This window comes from Nerophis ophidion, linkage group LG03 (genome assembly GCF_033978795.1).
Source record: "Nerophis ophidion isolate RoL-2023_Sa linkage group LG03, RoL_Noph_v1.0, whole genome shotgun sequence".
In the NCBI taxonomy this organism is placed as follows: domain Eukaryota; kingdom Metazoa; phylum Chordata; class Actinopteri; order Syngnathiformes; family Syngnathidae; genus Nerophis; species Nerophis ophidion.
The window spans coordinates 78,855,828-78,874,336 of NC_084613.1; the positions used below are offsets into that span (position 1 = coordinate 78,855,828).

At 41.5% G+C, this 18,509-nt stretch overlaps 1 protein-coding gene across 2 annotated transcripts in view; it reads right to left on the bottom strand.

The window, feature by feature from the left end:
• Positions 1 to 236: 236 nt before the first annotated feature.
• LOC133550087 (RNA polymerase II elongation factor ELL-like) overlaps positions 237 to 18,509 on the bottom strand; it is a 36,166-nt gene continuing 17,893 nt past the window's right edge. Inside the window, exons 6-12 of one of the 2 annotated variants that reach the window (XM_061896144.1) lie at positions 16,822 to 16,946; positions 16,340 to 16,760; positions 12,356 to 12,443; positions 12,214 to 12,277; positions 4,701 to 4,872; positions 950 to 994; positions 237 to 867 (exon numbers count right to left, since the gene is read on the bottom strand). In XM_061896144.1, the coding sequence (XP_061752128.1) occupies positions 742 to 867; positions 950 to 994; positions 4,701 to 4,872; positions 12,214 to 12,277; positions 12,356 to 12,443; positions 16,340 to 16,760; positions 16,822 to 16,946 (1,041 nt within the window). In that variant the 3' untranslated portion in view covers positions 237 to 741. Of the gene's footprint in view, positions 868 to 949; positions 995 to 4,700; positions 4,873 to 12,213; positions 12,281 to 12,355; positions 12,444 to 16,339; positions 16,761 to 16,821; positions 16,947 to 18,509 lie in introns of both variants that reach the window. The other variant, XM_061896143.1, reaches the window with a different exon arrangement.

The following is an 18,509-nucleotide window of genomic DNA, read 5'->3' on the forward strand; positions in this document are numbered from 1 at the left end:
GCCAATCATCATCCGCTTTGCATCATAAGGGGCGGGGTTATCGGTATAACGCATGGTAACGTAATGCCTATAAACAAAGCGAAACTAGATAATTGCGAGACAAAACACACAGAAGCAATTATTAGTTTGAGGAATATTCTAATAGAAATTTGATCACATCTTGTCGGATTTAGATTTTTCCTTCAGTGTTTTTTCATAATCACTGAAGTAATCGAAAATAAGACAAAAAGTCCAGAAATTCTTGAAAATGTATTTAAGCATGCATTCTGTAAGATGCAACAACATGTAAGCATGCAACAAAGTTTTTCCACCTAAATCATTCGCGAAAAAACAGATCCCTGAATACAAGTTTTCTTCTTTAGACATTTAGACAGAAGATGAACAGGCCTGAGGTGAAAGGACCCGACATGTTTGTTTCACCAACATTGTGTATGTATAAAAAAATAAATCTCAGCATTATTGGCATAATTTACATGAATCAGCGTGAACACTGACATGGTGCACAGGATGCTAAAATACTCGTCATTCTCCATGTGCCATGTCTTGGATTAAAAGCTTATTTTTTTTGAGAGAGAGCTTGAATCACCTCGACAGCAGCGACCCTCCCACCGGCTGGTCTTCCTCACGTCCCGTGTGACCAGCAGCCTATTTAGCGGCGAGTCCTGGCGCTCAGAGCTGGACTCCACCCGTGGCCGGTGCTTCTAAGTGTTGTGCGGCGAAATTAGATCCCGTCTTGCCTCTTCAGTTGGGGGCAATATGTTGCTGAAGCTGTTGCTGGTCGAACTTGGATATGAGCTTCTTGACGTGTGCCAGTTTGTTGTGGAGGTACTGACAGCGAATCCTGTCCTGGCTGTAGTTGGGGTTGGACTGATGGCAAACACAAAAACATTTAAATGCCAGATAAGGACGTAAACGTGTCACGTGTAGCCATTTAAAACGTGGGAGTTACCTTTTTAATCTTGCTATAATCTTGCAGTATCTGATTATGAACGGTCTGCAGGAGACAGGAGACAGGGTTGACTTTGGATGAAATAATAAATATAAACATTGCATTTTAAAAGCGCTTTAGAAGAGCTGCCAAAACCGTGACAGAGTGAATGCATCAGCCGGAAGGAGACACTCTGAAACAACAATGGGGGGAAAACCAAAAGTTCCTATATTTACTTCTCAGAAGAAGGTAAGGGAATGGTGTTTATTAATAATCAATCATAAAATTATTCATTATAATTGAAATCCATCCATCCATCCATTTTCTACCGCTTATTCCCTTTTGGGGTCACGGGGGGCGCTGGCGCCTATCTCAGCTACAATCGGACGGAAGGCGGGGTACACCCTGGACAAGTCGCCATCTCATCGCAGGGCCAACACAGATAGACAGACAACATTCACACTCACATTCACACACTAGGGCCAATTTAGTGTTGCCAATCAACCTATCCCCAGGTGCATGTCTTTGGAAGTGGGAGGAAGCCGGAGTACCCGGAGGGAACCCACGCATTCACGGGGAGAACATGCAAACTCCACACAGAAAGATCCCGAGCCTGGATTTGAACCCAGGACTGCAGGACCTTCGTATTGTGAGGCAGACGCACTAACCCCTCTGCCACCGTGAAGCCCATAATTGAAATCACAGCGGGATATTTTCAACTAATATTATTATAAATAATTAATAGAGATGTCCGATAAATGCTTTGAAATGTGAAATCGTAAATTATCCGTATCGGTTTCAAATAGTAAAAAGTATGACTTTTCTAAAACGCCGCTGTAGGGAGAGGTGCACGGACGTGGTGAGAAGTACAGAGCGCCAATAAACCTTAAAGGCACTGCCTTTGCGTGCCGGCCCAATCACATATTTACGGCTTTTCAAACACACACCAGTGAATGCAAGGCATACTTGGTCAACAGCCATACAGGTCACACTGAGGGTGGCTGTCTTAGCAACTTTAACACTGCTACAAATATGCGCCACACTGTGAAGCCACACCAAACAAGAATGACAAACACATTTCAGGAGAACATCCGCACCGTAACACAATATAAACACAACAGAACAAATACCCAAATCCCTTTGCAGCACTAACTCTTCTGAGATGCTACAATATACACCCCCGCTAGCTCCCACACACACAACTCAACCCCGCCCACCTCAACCTCCTCATGCATTTCCCAAATGTGCTTCATTTGTTTTGCTGTGTATTTTCTGTTTTCAAGAAATAGTGCTTGAACTTTTTTTTCCTTTTGCGTATTGGTGTTTTCCTCGGTCTACCAGTCTGCTTGCCTTTTACAACCTTCCCATGTTGTTTGTAGATTTGTTTGTAGATTTGTCCAAAGCACTCACAATTGTGAGTGACGCAAGCCACACCCCGCACACAACCTGGTCAGCCTCCTTCCCTCTGGAAGAAGATACTAGAGCCTCCGCTCTCGCACCACCAGACTCACCAACAGCTTTCACCACCAGGCTGTTAGGCTGCTGAACTCTCTCTGCTTTCAACTTTTTAACTGCTTTTTATCTAACAAATTGTTCTTAGGGTAATTTGTATTTGCTATTTCAATGTGTTTTTTACTTCTGTTTTAAGTGGGGTTTTTTTTAGTCTGTCCTTTGCCTATATTTTTTTTTTTTTTGTGGGTTCTTCCGAGGATGTTGTAGTCGTAATGATTTGTGCAGTCCTTTGAGACATTTGTGATTTGGGGCTATATAAATAAACATTGATTGATTGATTGATTGATTATTTTCATAGTTTATTTCAAACATCATCTACTGACTCTCCTTACAGCAAAATATCAAAATGACATCCGTGAATGAGTAACACAACAGTTCTGTAACATGAAATTAATTAATTCAGTCATTACCAAAATACTGAGATGAAAAATATCTTATTTTCAAATAGGTTGAAAGTGTTTCTCATAATTCTTTTTCTTTGTACTTTGTAAGCACTGTTAATTTGAACAACCTCTTAAAGTGGATCAATCAGTACAATGTTTAATTTCTTTATTTAATCCATTCCATAATTTAATTCCACATACTGATACGCTAAAGGTTTTAAGTGTTGTACATGCATACAAATGTTTTAAATTCCAATTTCCTCTAAGGTTATCTCTCCTCTTTAGTTGAGAAGAATTGTTCACAGTCAAAATGAAAGCTTGTTCCCATAGGCACCATAAACTGTTAATAATGTTTAGACAAAAGTGTATATTATATATACTATTATATATATAGTATTTATATAGGTGTGTGTGTGTGTGTGTGTGTGTGTGTGTGTGGGTGTGTGATGGACATTCGTGTATTTTGGGTATATGCATTTGTGTATGTATGTGATTATGTGTGTATGTGTATGTATGTATGTATGTATATATATATGTATATATATATATATGTATAGATGTGTGTGTATATATGTGTGTGTGTACATATGTATATATGTAAGTGTGTGTGAATTTAAATGTATTATATATAGATAATATATAGCATCTACGCAGCAACCACAGAACTGAATTATATTATATATATTATTGTGTTATATATTGTAAATATATATTGTATATGTATAGGGGTGGGACCTAATAAGTTTACTTCTTCCCACTCCCTTTTGAGTCAATCTTGACATCTACAAAATATTAGTCACATGTAATGTTTTCAATGTAGGTGTAAAAATAATGTATTTATATATTTCTTTTGTATTTTATGTCATTCTCTTGTTTTGTTTGCATGGCTCAAAATAAACCCATTCATTCATTCATTCATTGTTGTACATTCTTTGGTTGTAGGTTATAATTTGTTTTGTACATCATTTTTGCTGTTTGCAATTTTATCAAATCATCGAGTTTTAATATTTTTGACTCAATAAATAAAAGGGTTTGTATGTTCTCTATAACCAAAATTATGTATTATTCTAATTGATCTTTTTTGTAACACAGTTAACAAATGTAGCGCACATTTGTAGTTATTTCCCCATATTTCTGCACAATAACTCAGATATGGTAACACTAGCGAGCAGTGGAGAATATAAAGGGATTTTTGGCCCAGGACGTATTTTGCTTTATTCATTATTGAAATATTTTTTGCCACCTTAAGTTGTATGTTTTGTATATGAGATTTCCAGTTCATTTTATCATCTATTAATACTCCCAAAAATCTGGTTTCTTTTACCCTTTCAATATCTATTCCGTCTATTTGTTTTCGTGTCTGATGCTCTTTTCTACTGTTACCAAATAGCATTATTTTAGTTTTACTGAGATTCAAAGATAGTCTGTTTTTATCAAACCATTTTTTAAATTTGTTCATTTCTTTCGTTATTATTTGTATTATCTTCCGTGTGTCCTCTCCTGAACAGAAAGCAGTTGTGTCGCCTGCTAATAAAACTTACTTCAAGTCCTTTGTAACTTTACAAATATCGTTTATATAAAGATTGAACAATCTTGGTCCCAGTATTGATCCCTGGGGTACACCACGAGATATATCTAACCGTGTTGACATATTTTCACCTATCTTCACATATTGCTTCTTGTTGGTTAAATAGCTTCTTAACCAGTTCAGTACCAAACCTCTGATGCCATATCGTTCTAGTTTTTGTATTAAAATATCATGATTATTTCTTTGTGCTTCAACTGTGGTTGTTTTTAAAGGGCTAAATTTATAAATAAAGTTGGTATGGTGTGGTATGGAACTAGACACCTCTCAGAGGTTTAAGTTCCCGTCCCACCTTGTATTTATGGGAATCGTGGTGGAGCTGCTTGAGCTGCGTGTCGAGCTCCATGAACTGTCTGGTGACGCCGTCAATGCGGGCGTGCAGGTCTCGGTACTCGCTGTACTCCTTGTTGAACTCCTCCTTGTAACGCTGCCGCTGGGCTTGGCTGCAAATCTCGGTGTACTTCCTGCACGGACACAAGTCAAGTCACAGAACATGATTACATTACTCCCGTAAAATTCAATTCACAAGAGCTTTTTTTTTTTTTTGTCAAGGTAAGTGCTAGTATTTTACTTAAAGGGGAACATTATCACCAGACCTATGTAAGCGTCAATATAAACCTTGATGGTGTAGAAAAAAAGACCATCTATTTTTTTAACCGATTTCCGAACTCTAAATGGGGAATTTTGGCGAATTAAACGCCTTTCTGTTTATCGCTCTGGAGGCGATGACGTCAGAATGTGACGTCGCCGAGGTAACACACCCGCCATTTTCATTTTCAACACATTACAAACACCGGGTCTCAGCTCTGTTATTTTCCGTTTTTTTTACTATTTTTTGGAACCTTGGAGACATCATGCCTCGTCGGTGTGTTGTCGGAGGGTGTAACAACACTAACAGGGAGGGATTCAAGTTGCACCACTGGCCCGAAGATGAGAAAGTGTCTACCGCCAGACCCCCATTGAATGTGCCGGAGTGTCTCCACATTTTACCGGCGATGCTAAGGCAGACATGGCACAGAGATGTATGGATAACCTGCAGATGCATTTGCAACGATAGTCAACAAAATCAAAAAGGTGAGTTTTGTTGATTTTGACTGCCAGCTAATCGATGCTAACATGCTACGGTAATCGATGCTAACATGCTATTTACCGGCGGTGCTAAAGCAGACATGGAACAGAGATGTATGGATAACCTGTAGATGCATTTGCAACTATATTACGTTTCCTTCCACCCACATTTAATGCGAAAAAAACACTTACCAATCGACGGATTTAAGTTGCTCCAGTGTCAAAAGATGCGAAAGTCCTGATCGTTTGGTCCGCACATTTTACCGGCTATGCTAACACAGCTATTCAGCCATGCTATGGCTATGAATAGCGTCAATAGCTATTCGCTCAATAGCTTCAGTTTTTTTTTCAATATTTTCATACTCCAACCATCTGTTTCAATACATGCGTAATCTGTTGAATCTCTTAAGTCGCTGAAATCCGAGTTTGAATCCGAGCTAATGTCGCTATATCTTGCTGTGGTATTCCCATTGTTTGTTTACATTGGCAGCACTGTATGACGTCACAGGGAAATGGCCAGTGTCTTCGCAGAAAGCCGAAAATAAGGCACTTTAAAGGTTTATTTAGGGATATTCCGAGACCGGTAAAATTTTGAAAAAAACTTCAAAAAATACAAAAAGAAACTGGGAACTGATTTTTATTGTTTTTAACCCTTTTGAAATTGTGATAATGTTCCCCTTTAAGGAAGCATTGGCACAATTCATTTAGCTACAGTTCCTAAGTTTCAGCACAACCAGAAGGAAATACAATCCAATGGAGGTACTTGATGACATACAACATGCAGTCATAGTCTAGCTAAGCCGTGAAGGACCCTGACTATTTGCTGTTTCCACCATGAATTGGAACAGTAACTATCAGTCTAAAAAGAGTGTCCAAAGTGCGGCTCAGGAACTCTTTGCGACCTCCAGCTAAGTGATGCAAAGCTGCCATGCAGGCTGTTTATTTCTTTAAGCTGTCATTGCTCAAGAAATAATGAATCAAAATAAATGTTATGATTTATTGACCTATATAATGCTGCAATTACTTCATGTAAAATATTACAAGTTGATATGCACTTTGGGAAAATATTGCATATTTTATGTTTACCATATAAACATTTAAGTTTTCTCTGACAAAACTAACAAAAAAACAACTTATAAAGGACGGATAGATCCGAAGTTGATCTAGACACTTAAAGGCCTACTGAAATGAAATGTTCTTATTGAAACGGGGATAGCAGGTCCATTCTATGTGTCATACTTGATCATTTCGCGATATTGCCATATTTTTGCTGAAAGGATTTAGTAGAGAACATCGACGATAAAGTTTGTAACTTTTGGTCGCTAATAAAAAAGCCTTGCCTGTACCGGAAGTAGCAGACGATGTGCGCATGACGTCACGGGTTGTAGGGCTCCTCACATTGTTTATAATCATAGCCACCAGCAGCTAGAGCGATTCGGACAGAGAAAACGACAATTTCCCCATTAATTTGAGCGAGGATGAAAAATTTGTGGATGAGGATAGTGAGAGTGAAGGACTAGAAGAAAAAAAAAAGGCGAGGGCTGTGGGAGCAATTCAGATGTTATTAGACACATTTACTAGGATAATTCTGGAAAATCCCTTATCTGCTTATTGTATTACTAGTGTTTTAGTGACCTGAAAGTCGGAGGGGTGTGGCCACGGGTGTAGTGACCGCCAGTGTCTCCGGTGGGAGGAGGTAAAAGAGTCCGCAGTTGCAGGAGGACGCAAACTCCCCTCATTTCTATGGTAAGAGCAGACTTATCACCAAAATTTTTTCACCGAAACCTGCCGGTTGACATGTGGTCGGGAACCATGTTTGCTTGACCGCTCTGTTCCATAGTAAAGCTTCACCTTCGGGAATGTAAACAAGGAAACACCGGCTGTGTTTGTGTTGCTAAAGGCAGCTGCAATACACCGCTTCCCACTTACATCTTTCTTCTTTGACGTCTCCATTATTAATTGAACAAATTGCAAAAGATTCAGCAACACAGATGTCCAGAATACTGTGTATTTATGCGATTAAAGCGCGACTTTTAGCCGTGATCGGTGCTGGGAGAACATGTCCGCTACAACCGGTGACGTCACGCGCACACGTCATTATATGCGTCATTCCGCAACGTTTTCAACATGATACTTCGTGGGAAATTTAAAATTGTAATCTAGTAAACTAAAGCGGCCGTATTGGCATGTGTTGCAATGTTAATATTTCATCATTGATATATAAACTGGGCTTCACGGTGGCAGAGGGGTTAGTGCGTCTGCCTCACAATACGAAGTTCCTGCAGTCCTGGGTTCAATTCCAGGCTTGGGATCTTTCTGTGTGGAGTTTGCATGTTCTCCCCGTGAATGCGTGGGTTCCCTCCGGGTACTCCGGCTTCCTCCCACTTCCAAAGACATGCACCTGGGGATAGGTTGATTGGCAACACTAAATTGGCCCTAGTGAGTGAATGTGAGTGTGAATGTTGTCTGTCTATCTGTGTTGGCCCTGCGATGAGGTGGCGACTTGTCCAGGGTGTACCCCGCCTTCCGCCCGATTATAGCTGAGATAGGCGCCAGCGCCCTCCGCGACCCCAAAAGGGAATAAGCGGTAGAAAATGGATGGATGGATGAATATATAAGCTATCAGACTGCGTGGTCGGTAGTATTGGGTTTCAGTAGGCCTTTAAGTGTGGAAAGTCAATACAAAACAAAAATAAAACAAATAAAATGTATGACTTATTTGTAACACTTGAGTGGGTCTGTTTGGTTTCCCCAAAATTTTTGTTTTTTTTTTTAATTGTCATTGCTCAAAAAATAATCGATGGTTTAATGAAAGGATTTATTTAAAGCTCCAATTACTTCACATCAAATATTACATTTGAAAAAAATGCTAGGAAAAATACTGCATATTCTTTGACGAAAGAAGGCGGAAAAAAGTGTGCGTGTGTAAAAAAAATAAAAAATAAAAAAAGTTATCGCCAGGCCTGAAGTTTGACTAGAGATTTAAATGTTTAATTAAAAAAATTGCATACATGAGTTATTTTTCAAGTCTTTATGACTGACCTTTCTGGGTCTTCGGGAACAAATCTATATCTAGTATTGTTTTTTTTGGGGAAAATTAAAAATATCAAAAGGAGTACAACTTGCTTTAATTTTTCAGTGTGTGGCCCTCAGTGGAAAAAAGTCTGGACACCTCTGGTCTAAAGCCTGGTACCAAAATGTTGGTATAGTCTCTGGTTAAGGGTGTGTTGCGTCATCTCCTATAAGACCATCTGTGCATCTGTCTACAAGAGGCTTGTAACCATAATATATAGGTCTTCTTACACCATTAAGTGTGACCTTAATTAGTACCTGGAGTGGCATGCAAAATAGAAATATGCAAGACTGTTAGCTATAAAATAAATAAATGGGTTGTACTTGTATAGCGCTTTTCTACCTTCAAGGTACTCAAAGCGCTTTGACACTACTTCCACATTTACCCATTCACACACACATTCACACACTGATGGAGGGAGCTGCCATGCAAGGCAGCTAACCAGCATCCATCAGGAGCAAGGGTGAAGTGTCTTGCTCAGGACACAACGGACGTGACGAGGTTGGTACTAGGTGGGGATTGAACCAAGGACCCTCGGGTTGCGCACGGCCATTCTACCACTGCGCCAGCTATCCTCCATTTGTTGCAGGGTCAAACGGTCATCATCACGAATTGTCATTTACATTCTTTACTGTGTATAAAGAAGAGAACTGCAGTATAGTAAAACATAAAAACTATAACTTTAGTGTCCATTAGTTAGGGATGCCGTAATGAGCAGCGGGGGTTGATTGCCTTGTATATGCCTGGGAGGTGAGCCCCTATTCTCTAAACCAAAATTACATTACTTTTTTTCTTCTTTATATTTCATATGGGGCATATACTTTGTAACGCTGACTTCCATTTCTTGTTCTATGGTGTTCATCAAAGTGTTGCCTTTTGCCATTACTGGTACCTGTGAGTGATGCTGGGTAACAAAATAACACAAGCTTTCCAACTTATTTCACTATTAGAGCTAATATTAAGGCTACTTTGAGAAAAAGAATGGAAAAATTAAAATGTTTGCTTGGAGTGTCCCTTTTTCACTTCCGATGCAATATTGGACCAAGTATCGGCCAAAACCGATATTGATCCGATATGATATATTTTTTTTGTAAGGGGTGCTGGAAGCCGGCAGACCCGTCAACCATCCGGTTCTGTCTCCCTGTAATGTTTGTTTGATCTTGAATGGGATTGTGCTGAAAATTGTAATTTTCCTGAAGGAACTCTCCTGACTAAATAAATAAAGTACTATCTAATCTAATCTAATATTCAGGGTTTTATCGTTCATTGAAAAATTTAAAATTCCATTCCGCTTTTAAGGCGGTCAGTCATAAGATTTTTAGCATTCAATCAGACTTTTTTGTGAGGTTTTATATTAGTTTCCCCAAAAATAGATACACCGGCCACCAGACACATTTTTCTCTCTAAATTTGGCCCCCCGAGTCAAAATAATTGCCCAGGCCTGGTCTATATGAAAGTGGTGGGGTTCGGTACCTCCAACAAGGTTAAGAACCACTGCTCTAGAACACGAGTGTCAAACTCTGGCCCGCGTGCCAAATCTGGCCCGCCGTGTAATTTCATTTGGCCCTTGAGGTAATATCAAATTAATATTAGTGCTGGCCCGCCGGTATTATACAGCGCCGGTGCCGGTGTAACACCGCATTCACCACTAATACTCATATTTGCCAACCCTCCAAATTTTCCCGGTAGACTCCCGGGGCGACCACACTGTCGAATTTCTACCGCTTTCCACCCGGACAACAATAATGGGGGCGTTCCTTAAAGGCACTGCCTTAAAGCGTTCTCGACAACCTGTCGTCACGTCCGCTTTTACACCATACAATCAGTGTGCCGGCCTAGTCACATAAAATATGCGCCTTTTAAACTCACACATGAGTGAATGCAAAGCATACTTGGTCAACAGCCATACAGATCACACTGAGGGTGGCCGTATAAACAACTTTAACACTGTTACAAATATACGCCACACTGTCAACCCACACCAAACAAAAATGACAAACACATTTCGGGAGAACATCCGCACCGAAAGACAACATAAACACAACAAAATAAATACCCAGAAGCCCTTGCAGCACAAACTCTTCCGGGACGCTACAATATACACCCTACGCTACCACCACTATTAAGATTTTGCACTGTTAAGTTATATAAGCGTTGCTTGTTCCATATTCAGTGTTGAGGCGGCATAGCTCGGTTGGTAGAGTGGCCGTGCCAGCAACTTGAGGGTTGCAGGTTCGATTCCCGCTTGTGCCATTCTAGTTACTGTCGTTGTGTCCTTGGGCAAGACACTTTACCCACCTGCTCCCAGTGCCACCCACACTGGTTTAAATGGAACTTAGATATTGGGTTTCACTATGTAAAGCGCTTTGAGTCACTTGAGAAAAGCGCTATATAAATATAATTCACTTCACAATTCACTTAAAGCAAATCAGTGTAGCGAACTGAGCAATAATTAACGTTCGCAGTTTCTCTTGCTACTTCTAAGCTTGAATGTTTGATTCATTCATTAGTTATTTTATTTTCAAATGTATTTTTAGCTTGTAAAAAAGTTTATTTTGATTTTCACCTCAGAAGGTTGCAAATAGAAAAGAGGCATTACATTTTTTACTTACATTTTATTTGATATGCCATTGATATTTTTTTATTACTTTTATTTGAAATACTATATTGCATGTCAGTATAAAGTTATATAAGCCTTGCTTGTTCAATATTCAATGCAAAACTTGTTTGGGTCCCTATTAAAAGGTTAATTTGTTCAACCTTGGCCCGCGGCGTTGTTCAGTTTTAAATTTTGGCCCACTCTGTATTTGAGTTTGACACCCCTGGTCTAGACAGAACAGAGTGGAAGGCGATCGTGCAAGGCCAACTGGTCTACAAATGTCGGGGCAAAAGCTGGGATGGTTTAGCTACCTTGTACTTGCAAGTTAGAATGCATAAAATAAAATAAAACATTTGTGTTCTTGTCTTACATGGGGATTGTGAAGGATAAGCAAAATAAAAAATAAATTAAAAAAAAAGTGCTGTTATCCATTAGGTGTTGTGCGACAACAGCTGGACTAGTTTTTAGGGACGGCGTGGCACAGTTGGGAGAGTGGCCGTGCCAGCAACCTGAGGGATTTTTTAGTTCGATCCCCACCTTCTACCAACCTTGTCACATCCATTGTGTCCTTGAGCAAGACACGGGGCGGTTTAGCTCGGTTGGTAGAGTGGCCGTGCCAGCAACTTGAGGGTTGCTGGTTCGATTCCCGCTTGCGCCATCCTAGTCACTGCCGTTGTGTCCTTGGGCAAGACACTTTACCCACCTGCTCCCAGTGCCACCCACACTGGTTTGAATGTAACTTAGATATTGGGTTTCACTATGTAAAGCGCTTTGAGTCACTCGAGAAAAAGCGCTATATAAATATAATTCACTTCACTTCACCATTGCTCCTGATGGGTCGTGGTTAGGGCTTTGCATGGCAGCTCCCGCCATCAGTGTGTGAATGTGTTTGTGAATGGGTGAATGTGGAAATAGTGTCTAAGCGCTTTGAGTACTTGAAGGTAGAAAAGCGCTATACATGTATAACCCATTTACCATTTTATAAGAATTTAAAGGTGAATTTTTTTCAAGAAATTAAGGCTGAATTTTGAGGCAGCATTGTATGGAATATGATGCAATACTTACATTAAATAATCAGTGCTTTCATCGACAGCTTGAGGTTCGTCGGAGTCAAACATCTCTTGAGCAGCTTCTGTCAAAGTCAAATAGTTAAACATGAAACGGTGTTTTTATAAAGAATACACCATTAGAGGTATTGTGCTCTCACCTGCACATTCCACAGCGCCTTGATTGGTTACATCCCTTGAACTCTCGTCTCTTTTTCTTTCCTTGCCGCCTCTCATCCGCTCTTCCTTCTATTAAACCACAGAGTGAGATTACAGGAAAAAAAAAAAATACCGTATTTTCCCGACTATAAGCCGCTACTTTTTTTTCTACACTTTGAACCCTGAGGCTTATAAAACGGTGCAGCTAATTTATGGACGTTTCTTCGCCAAGACCAAGATTACTTTTTTATGCATATTAGTACATGCTGTCATATTGTAATCAAGCTACCAGTGTTAGCACTAGCTAATATGCTAACACATTTACAAGTGTCTGTGTTAGTATTATCAATTTACAATGGCATTTTTTTTGTAATGTTTCTGTCAGAAAGTGTTTTCGTTTTATCTTATTCTAACGCGGTTTTAAGATGTTAGGTTGCCTGTGCTTTATTTCGGCAATCTAGTCTGTGATGTCATTTCCTGTTTGTAGCATTTTCTGCGTAATATTGGCTATTGGGTGATGGTGTAAACAGCGTTGTGTGCGTTCCTGACTAAAATGTGAGTATACGTTGAATATACAGTATCACTGTTATTAATGCTAAAATGACTATAAAGTGTAAGATGTTCCTTTTTCAGATGATACAATGGTTGATAACTGAAGTATGCTGATAGCAACCCAACCTAACCCCCCCGATCCCCGTCCTCTCCACATTTCACCCCCCGGATCGGAAATAATGCAAATACTTCAATCTATATACGCTGATGATTAACATGTGTGATGACTGTATTATGCTATTAGTATATATTTGTACCATGAATTGATTCACATGGACCACGACTTAAACACGTCAAAAAACTTATTCGGGTGTTACCATTTAGTGGTCAATTGTACGGAATATGTACTGTACTGTGCAACCTACTAATAAAAGTTTCAGTCAATAAATCAAAGCCTTAACCGAGTGTTTGTTTGCAACAATGTTTCTGCATGACGTGCACCTGGGGATAGGTTGATTGGCAACATTAAATTGGCCCTAGTGTGTGAATGTGAGTGTGAATGTTGTTTGTTTGTCTGTCTGTCTATCTATCTGCGATGAGGTGGCAACTTGTCCAGGGTGTACCCCGCCTACCGCCCAAATGCAGCTGAGATGGGCTCCAGCGACCGCCGCGACCCCAAAAAGAGACAAGCGGTAAAAAATGGATGGATGGATGGATATAATTCGCCAGCTCAACGTTTGCCCTTTTAATGGCGACATAATTCTTGTTACACAGTAGTAACCCTATCCTACCACTAGAGGGCGACATAGACCAAGTTTAAAGCACTGTCTGAATCAACAGTGCTAATTCTCCATTCATTTCTAAAGGACTGTTTTAGTAGTCCATGTACATTTTTTATTATATTAGTTTTAGAAAGGGCTTCACGGTGGCAGAGGGGTTAGTGCGTCTGCCTCACAATACGAAGTTCCTGCAGTCCTGGGTTCAAATCCAGGCTCGGGATCTTTCTGTGTGGAGTTTGCATGTTCTCCCCGTGAATGCGTGGGTTCCCTCCGGGTACTCCAGCTTCCTCCCACTTCCAAAGACATGCACCTGGGGATAGGTTGATTGGCAACACTAAATTGGCCCTAGTGTGTGAATGTGAGTGTGAATGTTGTCTGTCTATCTGTGTTGGCCCTGCAATGAGGTGGCGACTTGTCCAGGGTGTACCCCACCTTCCGCCCGATTGTAGCTGAGATAGGCGCCAGCGCCCCCCCCCCCCCCGCAACCCCAAAAGGGATTAAGCGGTAGAAAATGGATGGATGGATGGATGGATAGTTTTAGAAAACATTGTAGAGTATATTATTTATCCATCCATCCATCCATCCATCTTCTTCTGCTCATCCGAGGTCGGGTCACGGGTGCAGCAGCCTAAGCAGGGAAACCCAGACTTCCCTCTCCCCAGCCACTTCGTCCAGCTCTTCCCGGGGGATCCCGAGGCGTTCCCAGGCCAGCCGGGAGACATAATCTTCCCAACGTGTCCTGGGTCTTCCCTGTGGCCTCCGACCGTTCGGACGTGCCTGAAGCACCTCCCTAGGGAGGCGTTCGGGTGGCATCCTGACCAGATGCCCAAACCACCTCATCTGGCTCCTCTCGATGTGGAGGAGCAGCGGCTTTACTTTGAGTTCCTCCCGGATGGCAGAGCTTCTCACCCTATCTCTAAGGGAGAGACCCGCCACCCGGCGGAGGAAACTCATTTCGGCCGCTTGTACCCGTGATCTTATCCTTTCGGTCATGACCCAAAGCTCATGACCATAGGTGAGGATGGGAACGTAGATCGACCGGTAAATTGAGAGCTCTGCCTTCCGGCTCAGCTCCTTTTTCACCGCAACGGATCGATACAGCGTCCACATTACTGAAGACGCCGCACCGATCCGCCTGTCGATCTCACGATCCACTCTTCCCCCACTCGTGAACAAGACTCCGAGGTACTTGAACTCCTCTACTTTGGGCAAGATCTCCTCCCCAACCCGGAGATGGCACTCCACCCTTTTCCGGGCGAGAACCATGGACTCGGACTTGGAGGTGCTGATTCTCATTCCGGTCGCTTCACACTCTGCTGCGAACCGATCCAGTGAGAGTTGAAGATCTTGGCCAGATGAAGCCATCAGGACCACATCATCTGCAAATAGCAGAGACCTAATCCTGCAGCCACCAAACCAGAACCCCTCAACGCCTTGACTGCGCCTACAAATTCTGTCCATAAAAGTTATGAACAGAATCGGTGACAAAGCGCAGCCTTGGCGGAGTCCAACCCTCACTGGAAACGTGTCCGACGTACTGCCGGCAATGCGGACCAAGCTCTGGCACTGATCATACAGGGAGCGGACCGCCACAATCAGACAGTCCGTTACCACATACTCTCTGAGCACTCCCCACACGGTCGAATGCCTTCTCCAAGTCTACAAAGCACATGTAGACTGGTTCGTATATTATATTATATATAAAATTATATATATCCTGTTATATTATTGCATATTATATTGCCTAAATGTATCCTAATCATTATTTGTATGTGTTTTCCTTAGACGACACACACACACACACACACACACACACACACACACACACACACAAATTGTCCAACTTCACCATTAAAGAGTATCTGAAAGCCTCTCTGTGCCATACTCTCTGATATGAGTCTTTGTCCTAAAAAGATATCATATCAGCACCCTGCAGCCAGAATAACCTACTCTATCACAGTTTCAGTTTCATAAATTCCTCAGTAAATTCACCAAATCGTCACCGTGGGGATATTAAGTCTGTTTAGCTGATTGGAGACCTAGCTTCCACAGCTCGTGGGTTCATGATGATGACTTCTGTTGTGTTTGATGAACTATTTTACTGCCGTTTGGAAACAATTAAGGTATGTAAATAAATATTTGCAAAATCTTTCTGTGTAAGTAACTTATTTCATAACATATATATCTTCGGCCTATAGCAGGGGTCGGGAACCTTTTTGGCTGAGAGAGCCACAAAGCCAAATATTTTTAAAAGTATTTCCGTGAGAGCCATATAATTTATTTATTTTTAACACTTAATACAACTATATGCGTGCATTTTTAAGAAAGAACCACATTTTTAGAGTATAATACGTTTCTTATTCTTTTTAATAACTGTTATTCTGAGGCTAACCAACAATAAATAGAACACTTCTTACCATTAATGCGACTTCTTGAACAGGTGGATGGATGAAAATGCATGAGAATGTTTTATATTTTGAACGTTATTTTTGACACTGTGATTACCAGCAAAATTATTCTTTACATATCGTGTTAAGCAATGTCAGCTAAGATTTATTTGAGAGCCAGATGCAGTTATCTAAAGAGCCACAGGTTCCCTAACCCTGGCCTATAATTTGGTGGAAAAATATTGTTTTCTTTTTAAATTAAGTGAATGCGGCTTAAATACCGGTGCGCTCTATAGTCCGGAAAATACGGTAGTAATCGCCTGCTCACCTGCTCTCTGTGTTTGCTTTTCTTTCTGTTGATGGTCTTCTTGTCCTCTTTCGGTACTTTAAGAGGCCGCTCGGCGTCGGCTTGAGACCCGGCCTTTTCCTGCGAACAGGAAGTTTGCTTGTCCGCTTCAGGCTGGCAGGCTGCCGACAGGGAGTCCAAAAGCTTGCGGGGGTCCAGCGAATGTTTCTTAGAGTCGCTGTGAGCCGCTTGGGGCGACGCTCCCGACGTGCCGATGACGCTGTCGGCACCTTTGCGGGACAAGTGGGATATCCTGGTCTTCTTACTAATCATTGGGTCGGTGTGCTCCTCGGCCAGGGAATGTTTGAGACGGTGTGCCGGCGAGGAGTTGGGTGTGTCTCGGAGAGGGCTGACCCGGGTGTCGGGGACGGTGAGGAGGTTTTGTTGTGGCTGGAACAATCTCCTGCACACAACGAGAATGCGCCTAATTATCACGAGCGACAACTAACAGGTGCTGTTGTTACCTGACGAGGATCCGTTTAAGGAGCTGCTGGTCTCCTGATGTGTAACCAGGCCAGTCCTTCTGCAGCTCCTTGTACAGACCGTCCTTCAGGACCAAAGTGTTGTCTCTGTTGTTCACATGGCCCACCTGCACACAAAAAAACAACAAGGACAGGAGATGAGGAAATCGTCAGAGCTCACAGAGGACAGGACCAGGCTAGGAACCATATTTGTTATACTTGACAGGTGTTCAAAAACGACCAATTAATGCTACCTAGGGCTGGGCGATATGGCCTTTTTTTAATATCTCGATATTTTTAGGCCATATCGCAATACACGATATATATCTCGATATTTCTCCTTAGCCTTGAATGAACACTTGATGCATATAATCACAGCAGTATGATGATTCTATGTGTCTACATTAAAACATTCCTGTTCATACTGCATTAATATATTAGATTAGATTAGATAGTACTTTATTTATTCCGTCAGGAGAGTTCCTTCAGGAAAATTACAATTTTCAGCACAATCCCATTCAAGATCAGACAAACATTACAGGGAGACAGAACAGGATCGCTGACGGGTCTGCCGGCTTCCAGCGCCCCTTACAAAAAAGATGACATACAGGTAAACATGGGGGGGGGGAGAAAAGAATAGAAGATTAAAATAAAATAAAAAAAATCGGTCTTAGCCTGGGCCCTGTAGTGGGGGTGCAGACTGAGGCCAAAGGGGAAAAAAAAAAAAACAACAACTCATAGCCATAGTACACATCCCTCTTACATGTGTGTAAGAGGGAAACATCAAACATCAAAGACATTAAAGCAGCAGATACAACCAGACACTTCTACATACAGCTATGAATAAAAAGTAAAATAAACATATACACTGTGGTGGCTCATATATGCTCATTTTAAACTTTCATTCAGAGAAGGAAATCACAATAAGTCAATTGACCAAAACTGTATTTATTAAACGGTTATTAGCAGGTGACTTTTCAAATGATGCTACATATTAGCAGTAATGCTACTCTTGGTAGCTACGCTTGTGCCCCACACTTGACAAATTAAAGTTGTCTATTTGACATCTTCCCGCTTGAAGCCGAACCACCGCCAGACGTTGGACCCCCTACTGTTTTTATTGGGAATTAATTCCTTCCTTCATTTGCACCTCCTTTCTCACGTATTACCACTCGCACGGTTTTGCTAGCATCACAGTAGGGCTGGGCGATATATCGATATAAACGATATATTGCAGGTTTGTCTCTGTGCGATATAGAAAATGACTATATCGTAATATTCGATTATATGTTCTCCCACACTTGCTTTTAGCTGCGTGCATTACATTACGGGCGTTTCTCACTCCTTCTTGTGTCACCTTCTCACAGAGACGTAAAACAAGCCCGCCTTGTTACATACGTCACATACTGTCGAGTTGCCTTTAACCGCGGGCATTATATCCTCTCTCATTCTCACAGAGACGGAAACAAGCCCGCCTTCTTACATACGTCAGATACTCTCGCGAGTGTTGCGTCATACGCTCTCGCCGACCAGAGAGGTAGCAGCATGGCTAACGTTAGCTGAGGCATGTCGAGCGGAGCGGAGCTTGTGACAATACGAGAGAGAGATGGTGTGAAACTGATCACAAATGGAGGAAGAACAATAAATGCCCAAAATAAAGAGCAAGGGATCCATCATCTGGTGGTGGTTTG